The following is a 10,943-nucleotide window of genomic DNA, read 5'->3' as shown; positions in this document are numbered from 1 at the left end:
GAAATGTCTTCTAACGGACAAGAGAGAGAATACAGAAAATAGAAATAATAGAAAATTCACGTGCTTGAATCTTATCCTGATCATCCCTGACGGATTCAATATTACATTTGACAGCAAACGTTGCGACCACATAACCCATCTCATTGCAACGCTTAACTTGTTTACAAACACTACATGCACCAAGCAAGCTCCACTTTGTCTCAGATTGACGACCTGTGGCTGTGGGAAACTACTTTCCGAGGCAATCTCCCCACATGGCCATTTGTGCTTGCGTCTCGAGCGTTTTAAACAGACAAACAACAAAAAGAATGGGTCCAGCAACGACTACAAAGAGAATCCATTGGTACCATTTGATGGGTGTTGATTTGGTTTCCGACCCGTTCGGACTCGGTGCGGGAGACGAAGCGCTCGAGCTTCCCACACGGCTCAGAGATTTTCCACCCGATTTTCCTCCTTTAAGCAATCGGAACCCTTCTCGCAACTTGCGTGAATAAAATGGCGCGAAACCCTCCTCCTTTCCGTCGCTACGAATTGTGTTGAGTGCTCTGTTTTCTTCGTCTGTAGGCGGAGCCGGACTTTCCTGGATCTCGGCGTCTTCATTGCCAGCATTAGAGAAGGCTTTTCTGTCCGCGTTTGTGAGTGTTAAGGAAATGAATCCCACATTGCTTGGGAGTGGAATGAGTGATCACTTAATAACATCTGGGACCTCTCCACTCATTGCCAATTGGTTTTGAGATGGATATAAAGTTTCCACATGGTATCAGAGCAGGGCCTATTCCACCCCATATTTTATAAAATTCACAATCCACACCCCGCGATGACAGACCTCAAACGCGGCTGCACGTGAGGGGGGATGTTAAGGAAATGAATCCCACATTGCTTAGGAGTGGAATGGATAATCACTTAATAACATCTGGAACCTCTCCACTCATTGCCAATTGATTTTAAGATGGATATAAAGTTTCCATAGTGAGGATTTGGAGAGAAATGAGGAGGGCAAGAAGGCAGAGTGTCGGTGAAACCATGGTTTTGGCCATGTTCTTTGTGTCTCTCGGACGAGAGAGACAGAGTTCTGCGGCGGTAATAGAAATGCGTGACTCTGTTTCTTGATGTATGAGAGCCTCAACGTTGTACAAGATCGGGGCAAACGAGAAGGTAGTAATAGGCCGCAGAGTCCTATAATTAGTCTTGTTCGACGACAGAATATTTACCATCCATACATTAAGTGCAAGTTGGCACAAGGTTGACTCACAAATGATGATTTCAGCTGTACATTCCAATTCTGTGCTTTGTAGACAGTTTTTACATGTTTTGAAACAACTTTTCTTGACGTGGTAGATATACAACTCACTAAAGGGCTAAAAATAGGTTGCGTTTTCCGCCCAAGAGAGAGAGTTTTCTGGCAAGGAGAGATACAACAGGCAGAGCCAGATCAGAATTGCGCGCCTAAACATGCCCATTTTGAGAAGGAAATGCTTGAAATTTGATTCATTTACCGAACATGGAAAATGTGCAGGTGCAGTTGTTTTCCATCCCTGAAATGGGAAATAACCGGAAATTCTATCTTCAACGTACACCTTTTGCGGTACAAACTCTCGTTTTTGCCCAAAAAGAAAGCTAGCTTATAGGGAAAAATGTTTTACTCAAAATGGACGCACCCACGGGCTTGATGTCCCGTGATAATTTTTTGGCCATCTTGTGAACTTGGGGTTTGTTTTCGATTGGTATGGCTTCTATTTCTCTTTCACTCTAATGATTATAGATGAATACCAGTCGCCCGTAGCCGTGTGCTCAACTCGACAGAACTTTGGTCAGAGGAAGCAAGAAACTTTCTTAATCTATTATATAGGTAAGTATTTGATGCATGTCATAGACATTGCTTCATTTCCTTGCAGTGATGAACTCGTGGAAAATAAAATAAGCAAGCAACGACTTGTCATGCTTGAAGTTTGAAGCACAATGGAAGCCTGTGTGCAGTATCGATTTCGTTATTCAAATTTGTGCTCAACTCAATGACATTTCCACCTTTCTTTGTCTCAAATTATGGACAAGAAATAAAACCGCCTTTGGTTTTCTTTTCTGCTGCACTTTTCTGTGTTCTCCTTTGGGTACAATATGTGATCTCAGTGCAAGACAGTCTCACTAGGCTGCTCGATATTGTCAATAGGAGAAGGGAATTGGTCATGACGTTAACTCAGGCATCATGTCCCATCTGTTTTGCGCTCTCGGTTCCTTTGGAGCCCCAGTTCCTTGTCAAAAAGACCGTTAAGATGAAGAAGTCTGTGAGGAAGTGTGGACGATTTTTAGGGGTAAAATTGTCATTTCTCCTTATTCCGCTAACAAAGTTAGTCAATTTTTAATTTCATATAGTTGAAGGGGTTTTTATGAGCAGTTTTAAACGTTAGAGGGTCTTTGTGAAAAAAAAGACACAGTTGAGAGGGTCTTCGTATACTTTCGCCTTTTTTTTTTATATTTAATTACACACACCTGTAAGATTTTGCCAATAAATTTAATAGCTTCCCTAAGATTGTATATGCATCTATAAAAAAAAAAACTAACACTAAGTTTTATATTTCACTTTTGAAAATGTATATGGATGCACTTGAATGTACATTCATCTCTAATAACATTTATATGACCACGTTTTTGAATTGCATATATTGTTTGAAAACATTACTATGACAATTTGTTTGACAATACTTTTGTAGTTAAATCGTATCGACAGAAATTAAGAATGCCTTTTGAATGTCACAAACTTTTGTGCAAATCCCAACGATGAAATTCTGCGTCCGTCCTCAAAGCAGGTGGGAGGAACTATAAAATCTTTCAAGGCATCCAAAGACCTCCCTATGATACTTCAATTAAGGGCTCACAATTTTCCCTTGTGAAACCGTCTCCTCTAAACTCTCTGATTTGTATCTCTTGGAAAATTTCACACGAAGTGTTTGCTATGTCTAGTTACATAATTTTGATTTATTTGGAAGGTATCCCTTCCGCGACTTTCGTATTTTTTGCTCTCCATCAAGGGAATTCGAATTCACATTAAAATAAAAAAATGAACCATCTTACAATCCGAAATATCTTACAATCCGAAATGTCTTGTTAAGGACAAGATCGAGAATACAGAAAATACTATAAATTGAAGAAAACTCATGTGCTTGAATCTTATCCTCATCCCTGACGGATCAATACATTTGACAGCAAACGTTGCGGCCGCATAACCCCTTCCATTGCGTCGCCCAACTTCTTAGCAGAACGGTACACCAAGCTCCGCTTTGTCTCGGATTGACGACCCTGCCTACTTCCCGAGGAAATTTCGCCACATGGCCAATTGCGCTTCCGTCTCAAGCATTTTGAACAGAGCAACGACATAAAGAATGGGTACAAGAAGGATTGCCATGGCAATCGCCGCAATCCAGTCATACCATTTCATGGATTCCGATTTGGTTTCTGAACCATTAGGACTTGGCGAGGGAGACGAAGTGCTCGAGCTTCCCACGCGGCTCAGAGATTTTCCTCCCGATTTTCCTCCTTTAAGCAACCGAAACCCTTCTCGCAACTTGCGTGAATAAAATGGCGCAAAACCTTCCTCCTTTTCGTCTCCACGAATCGTGTTGGGTGCTGCTCCGTTTCTTTCGTCTGTAGGCGGAGCCGGACTTTCCTGGACCTCAGTGTCTTCGTTACCTGCATTAGAGAAGGCTTTTCCGTCCGCATTTGCGAGAGTTTGAAGAGAAATGAGGAGGGCAAGGAGGCAGAGAGTTGGTGAAACCATGATTTTGGCCATGTTCTCTGTGTCTTGGACGAGAGAGACAGAGTTCTGGGACGGTAATAGAAATGCGTGACTCTGTTTCTTGATGTATGAGAGCCTTAACGTTGTACAAGATCAGGGCAACGAGAAGGTAGTTATAGGCCGTAGAGTTCTATAATTGGCTGTACTCGACGATTGAATATTTACCATCCATTCAGACAGTGCAAGTTGGCACAAGGTTGACTCCCAAATGATGATTTCAGCTGTACATTCCAATTCTGTGCTTTGTAGACAAATTTTTCACATGTTTTAAACCAACTTTTCTGGATGTGGAAGAGATACAACTCACTGAAGGGCTAAAAATGGGTTGCGTTTCCTGCCCGAGAGAGAGAGTTTTCTGGCCAAGGGAGATACAACAGGCAGAGCCAGATCAGAATTGCCTAAAGCATGCCCATTTTGAGATGGGAATGCATGAAATTCGATTCAATTTACAAAACATGGAAAAATGTGCTGGTGCATTTGTTTTCCATCCCTGAAAAAGGGAAATAGCCGGAAATTCTATCTTCAACGTACACCTTTTGCGGTACAAACTCTCATTTTTTGGTCAAAAAAAGAAAGCTAGCTTAGAGGGGAAAATGTTTTACTCAAAATGGACGCACCCATTCATGGGCTTGACGTCCCGTGGGAATATTTGGGCTGAAGTAAGCATATGTTCCGTTTGGGCCATCTTGTGAACTTGGGGTTTGTTTTCGATTGGTGAGGCTTTTCTCTCTCTCTCTCTCTCTCTCTCTCTCTCTCTCTCTCTCTCTCACTTGATGATCATAGATGTATACTACTGTTAGGCGGCTTGCGTTGCACGTAGCCGTGTGCTCAATTTGATAGAACTTTGGTCAGGGGAAGCTATTCTTAATCTATTATAGATAAGTATTGATGCATGTCATAGACGTTGCTTCATTTCCTTATAGTGATGAACTCGTGGAAAATAAAATAAGCAAGCAAGGACTTGCCATGCTTTGAAGCACAATTGAAACCTGCGTATAGTATCGATTTCCTTATTCAAATTTGTGCTCAACTCAATGACATTTACACCTTTCTTTGCCTCAAATTATGCACAAGAAATAAAACTGCCTTTGGTTTTCTTTTCTGTTGCACTTTAATTTCTGTGTTCTCTCTGGGTACAATATGTGATCTCAGTGCAGGACAGTCTCACTAAGTTGCTCAATATTGTTAATAGGAGAAGGAAATTGGTCAGGATGTTAACTAAGACATCATGTCCCATCTGTTTTGCACTCTCAGTTCCATTGTCCTAGACTCCTAGTAGCTTGCAAAAAATAACACAAAATCAAGAAACCGCGAATGAACATAACATGTAGCGTTCATATCTAAGTTCTATGTATCTCAAAATGAATACATCTTGAAATTGGAATTCTCGTCTTATAATCAATATTTCAAAAAATAAGTTGCATTTTCCGCCCAAGGGAGATAAAACACGCAGAACCAGATCGGAATTGCCTAAGCTAGCATGCCTATTTTGAGAGACCCATGCCAATACGAAGGCAAGTGAAGGCATGTAATTTGAATCTTTCATACTAGAAAAATATGCTGGTGCAGGTGCATTTGTTTTCCTCCTCTGAAATGCGAAACAACTACAGTTTCTATCTTCAATGTACACCTTATGTGGTACAAAACTCTCATTTTTGCTCAAAAAGTGAACGGTTTCTTCCTATATCATGTCATGCTAATTAAAGAGCCTAAATGTCTTGATTGAACAAGCTGTATCCGGTGCTAGGCACAAAATTGTATGAAGTCTTCATGACATATGCTGTATTAAATATTTCTTTACTAGATGCCCGGGCACCATCGATGATGTATGTGCAAATCTTGCTATGCAAAAGATGGGAAGAGGAAAATCTTCAATCGAGATTCATCCATAATGAAATCTAGAATGTGAAAGTAGAAAACAAGAGGAATAGAAATTTGGGGTGGCCTGTTTTTTTTTTTTTTTTTCCTGCTTGGCAGTTTCTCTAGGTAGTTAACCGGATAGTTTGGGATATAAAAGTGAGCGAACCTCAAAACTGACGCTCACACCAAAGAGGTGTTCCCTTTACAATAATGTGATATAACAAAACTTCCACTGAAATGGTTTTCCTCAAAATTTTTTTAATGCTTGTAGTATTTCGAACTTTTCTATACCATTTTCTTCTCACAAGTAACACTCATATTCTATACCATTTTCTTCTCACAAGTAACACTCATAATAAATTGTTAGTCCAGTGCTGACAATAAGCATATAAGAAGGCAAAAAAAATACGTATTTATGTGTACTTTCTACACATTTTAATACACATTCACACAATGTTCATTGTCAGCCTATTGAGTTGATTTTAAAATTTTTCTAATAAAAATTAGGAATTAGGAAAGATTAAAAATTAGGAATTAGGAAAGATTGCTATGTACGAGACTTTCGTGCACTACACATGCTGTCTGTACATTACCTCCAATACAAGAATTCAATTACTCTCGTAAATTGCAAAAAAAAAATGTATAATTCAAACGGAAGTGTTTTAATTGGTACGGAAAAATTCAAAAAACTGTACGCGAAAGCGTTCTGTTCATTGATTCTTTGATTAGAAAGAAAGATTCAATTACTCTCGTAAATTGCCAAAAAACTGTATAATTCAAACGGAAGTGTTTTAATTGGTACGGAAAATTTCAAAAAACTGTATGCGAAAGCGTTCTGTTCATTGATTCTTTGATTAGAAAGAAAGTTAACACGAGTACTTGTAGTAAACTATCAAAGAAGAACATAAGTAGTTGTATCGGTACACTAGTCGGACATATATCTGCATCCACACCCATATCCTCCGACAGCGAGGAAAACAGAAATCCATGTAACACTCAAGTTGTAGAAAAGAACAGGTATAGAGTTGCTTTTCAGCAACAGCTGCCTATCAAGAATCAGTAGTAACTTAAACCCTTATTTCTCTAATACAAAACTCGCTCGAGCTCATTGAATTCTTTCCTGTAAGCTAAACACAAAACTTGCCTATCTGGTAAGTTGTAAGCTTTCAGAAATGCAGATTACATTGATGATTGAACCCTATGGTAGAATAATTTTGAACCGAGTAATATGAAGGTGTATTTGACAGTCAACAGAAGCATATGCAGAAACATATCCACAACCAAAAATCAATAATGGGTCAAATAACTCCGATAGATATTTTGGACATCTAAAAATTCTCAATCCTTGTGGGAGTAGGCATCCATTGGGAGGAACTTTGCATAACGATCAGCCTTTGAGTCAGATTTTTGGTCATAGTACTCAACTGCTGCAGCTCCTGCTAATGCAGCCAACGTAAGAGCCTGTGCATGCAACCTGAATACATGTCAATGGTCAGAAGGGTTTGCAAGCAATATACAAGTTTCAGCAGAACAGAGGAGAAGGAACAGGAAGCAACGAAGTTGAAATCACCAAAAACAGACAACATGGAACTAAGCTTTATGTCCCATTCAACTAGGGTCGGCTATATGAAACGATTTTTCATCATTTTGCATTATCAACAGCTGTAGTAAAGTACGGTATTTTTTTCACCATGAAATCACATGATCAATTAAGCCCTTCCACTCCCATTGAAAGTAACAAGATTTCTTCTTTCACAGTTGCGTTTGCTGAGCTCAGTTACATCTAAATGTAATCAAACCACCCTCAGCCTATTCTCCCATAACTTATCTTCAACTGGTGTTAGCCCTACCAATTTACTAATATATTCATTTGTAACACTTTCTCTCCTAGTCTTACCATAGATCTCCACATTCCACCATAATATCTAAATTTCAAGTGCACTAGTCTTACTTGTGCGCAGTCTCTTACCTGCCGAACAATCATATCCATGTAACAAAGTTGGCCTTAGTCGCTCTACAAAAATTTCTTCAGATTTTTACATAAAAGTCGATTGCATAGTGAAGAAATCAGCAACATCCATCTAGTAAATTCATTTTGCATGAGGGCCTCCGGCAAATAGAGTTCTACACGTTTAGGATGTGTCCTGCTTTCTAATATTTGTCACTATATCTTCAGTTAACTAAAAAAATCTCCCTTGAAATTAATTTACTAGAAAGAAATACAAAACATAAGCAAGCATGACAAATCAACTTATATGCATAATGAAAGTCTCATTTATTGAAGGGAGTGGAAATTTCAATCGGTTGATGTAATCCCTAAATTTTCCTATGCTTAGAAGGTCAAAGAAATCAATGATCAAAGGGCGAGGCCATCTTGGTGTTATGGGTCATTTACATGAGCTGCTGTCTATTATTTCCAAGTACACAGTAAAAAGGGTCACAAAGGGATAACCAACAAAGGGCGAAAGATATGTTATGGGCTCAGAATGGCCCCCAAGGGCGGCGGCAGCCTGCTGTCCCAAGGCAAAATGCCACCTTCCTGAGCCCAAAAACTTGACCTGAATCATTCACCTAAAAGATCTCAACGCGTACTTTGGCCTTGCAAAATTCAAGTCGATCGAACATTGAACATTGATAACCTAGTGAATGAATCACTCTTTTTTTTTTGGCTTAATTTTTTGGACATTGATAACAACACTGTAAATAGATGATTCGTTCACTAGGTGATGTAGGACAAGAAGGGAGGTTTTTTCGTGTTGAATGTAAGAAATAGGGTTAGGTCTTAACAAAATACGGTTAACACAATCAAGATATGGCCGCGAACGGTACCTGTGAACAGTAAAAAGCTGATAATAACAGAAAAACAAGAAGAAAAGAGAAGTAAACAAGAAGAAAGCTCTAGAAATCACTCATAGTTATTGAGGCATAACATCCTCATACATAGACTACAGACTTCCTAATTCAAAAAAGGAAACTACTTTTACATTTTGTTTGCTTTGAAGTTTTGAGATATTTTTTTTGATGTAATGAGTGGAGAGGGATAGATAGAGAAACTAATTGAGAATCGTGTAGAGGGTAAATTTTTTGATGAAAACTTCAAAAAGAACAAAGTGTTACACTTTTACCTTCTAAAATAAAATCAATCTAATAACTTGACTCAGAAGACATCATGAAAGTACCCAATAAATAACTTGACTCAGAAGACGACTGATGGGCGACCCCTACCGCCCATGTCCATAAATTCTCCAAATTACCAAAATACCCCAATTCGTAAAATTGTTTGGTGGCATTCTTATCCAATAATAACATAAATAAGACTCTACTACAATTATTTTTTGACTATTCATGCTTGCTTAGGTCGCATCTTGGGATTATGTGAGTTTCCATATATTGCTGCTTCATTAAATTTACTTTTCCTTGAGCCTCTCACTTCTGCATCACTAGGTTATCAATGTTCGATCGACTTGAAATATTGCAAGGCCATTGTATGCGTTGAGATCTTTTAAGTGAACGATTCGGATCAAGTTTTTGGGGCTCAGGTGGGTGGCATTTTGCCCCGGGCAGCAGCCTGCCACCCTTCAAGGGGCAGCGGGCCCCCCGCTTTGGACTCGGCGTCCTGCTGTGCATTAAGCACAACAAGGCCTGCTATGAGTGAAAACTGTGCCGTTTAGCTTCACCAGTTCCTCCCCAGTTATCTAACGTTTGGATCCCTTATGTAATGAGACAAAACCTGATCACTCAAAGCTTTTGGTATTTAATGTTTGGTATTTTGTTTCACTCAGATAAACACTTCAAGCATTTAAGGCCTAAAATTCAAGACTTGCTGTTTCAAGACCTCATTTAACGAACTTGCAAGTTAGCCCAAGTGGATGGGTGCTTGTTCCACATTCATCTAGTGTGAGGTCAAACTCTTGTAATCACCGCTAATGCACAAACAATATTGTATGAAGTTCTTGGCTTTTCTAAAAAAAAGACCTCACTTAACAAAACACCTACAATCAAATTCAAACTTGATACAGACAAATAATACCACCAAGAAATAAATAACTACTACGCAATTAAGCAATTGAAGGATACATGGGATCACTTTTGGATGGAACTCGAAATTAAGCCTTCGTAGGATTTCAATTTATTGTGCGAATGATGATTTAAGTTTTTCTCTAAAACATTTATGTTGTGTGTGAGTGTATGATAGTTATTTTGAAGGAGGATTTGCAAAGTAGTTATTCATATCATACTGGTATAATATGTTCAGAACTAGTTTGAGACATTTATTGTGCACATAATATGTATCATAGCAATGTTACATATCTCTCTCTCTCTCTCTCTCAATCTATATCAAGCATTTTTTTGTGAAATTTCGAATAGGTCCATACCGTAACATGAACTGAATCATAAAGTATGAGAAATCTTGGGAGAGAATCCAATAGGTGAAATTTTCTGCATATTCTGAACAGAGCAATTGGTACTTTGTTACATTACAAATTAAATTCTCTTTGTCATAATGTATTGCAACATTAGTTATTCCAATCTCCAAAATTTCCAGTATTTACTTATATTTCCTATCGATTGGACCTTTGCCCCTACTAGCTTTCCTTGAGAAACTAAAAACAAAAACTGAAAATTGACACCGAAACATCAATGAAACAACACTAATCGAATACCAAAAGGAATTATATGCGAAACCCAATTTGGACAACTGACAAAAGTTAAGAGGCATACCTAGCGTGGATGAGTTTGACGCTGGTTTTCATGGCGGGTTGAGACCAATTGTAGGCAATTGAACCCGTTATACCGCTTAGCCACAAACACCCTATTTTCACATAACCACAAGCAAAATCAGATCCAAATCAACCCCTTAATCATACGACAAACATTTTCAGAGGCACCATCAATTGCAAATACACAGAAAATAAAGGAAAGGGATGATGGGGGTGAATTACTTACCGACGGCTCGAAGCTTGTGCTCGACGACCCATTCTCTGATGGATTCGAGGCTAGTCTTGGCTTTAGAATCAGCCATGTTTTTCGTCAAAGGAGAGAATCTAGAGAGAGAGAGAGAGAGAGAGAGAGAGAGAGAGAGAGAGAGATGTTGGGTGGGTTTACAAGGGAGAGGGTGGGCGGGGGGTTTTATACGAAGTTTGGTCGGCGTGGAATGGAAAATACAAAACCGGACTTTGCGACCACGGGAAAACGGTGGGCGCGCACGTTTTGAGCTCAACCTCAAAAGACAAGTAACATGAGAGAGGATATGTGACCCCTACTTGTTTCTGTTCCTCACAAACAACGTGGT

The 10,943-nt window shown here is 39.1% G+C and overlaps 1 protein-coding gene across 1 annotated transcript; it reads right to left on the bottom strand.

The window, feature by feature from the left end:
• Positions 1–6,713: 6,713 nt before the first annotated feature.
• On the bottom strand, positions 6,714–10,881 carry LOC131334682 (uncharacterized). The gene is made up of 3 exons (XM_058369837.1): positions 10,598–10,881; positions 10,373–10,463; positions 6,714–7,124 (listed from the first exon to the last, which is right to left on the bottom strand). The coding sequence occupies exons 1-3, from the start codon at positions 10,671–10,673 to the stop codon at positions 6,989–6,991; spliced, it is 303 nt and encodes a 100-aa protein (XP_058225820.1). The 5' UTR covers positions 10,674–10,881; the 3' UTR covers positions 6,714–6,988.
• Positions 10,882–10,943: the final 62 nt, after the last annotated feature.

This window comes from Rhododendron vialii, chromosome 7a, assembly GCF_030253575.1.
Source record: "Rhododendron vialii isolate Sample 1 chromosome 7a, ASM3025357v1".
In the NCBI taxonomy this organism is placed as follows: domain Eukaryota; kingdom Viridiplantae; phylum Streptophyta; class Magnoliopsida; order Ericales; family Ericaceae; genus Rhododendron; species Rhododendron vialii.
This window is presented reverse-complemented; position numbering and strand designations above follow the sequence as displayed.

Bases quoted from the DNA above. Each gene is read 5' to 3' on its own strand.
- LOC131334682 (XM_058369837.1), bottom strand. From the start codon at position 10,673: ATGGCTGATTCTAAAGCCAAGACTAGCCTCGAATCCATCAGAGAATGG. The intron at 10,464-10,597 runs GTAAGTAATTCA...ATGTGAAAATAG, and splicing joins GCACAAGCTTCGAGCCGTCG to GGTGTTTGTGGCTAAGCGGT. The intron at 7,125-10,372 runs GTATGCCTCTTA...ACATGTATTCAG, and splicing joins GTCAAACTCATCCACGCTAG to GTTGCATGCACAGGCTCTTA.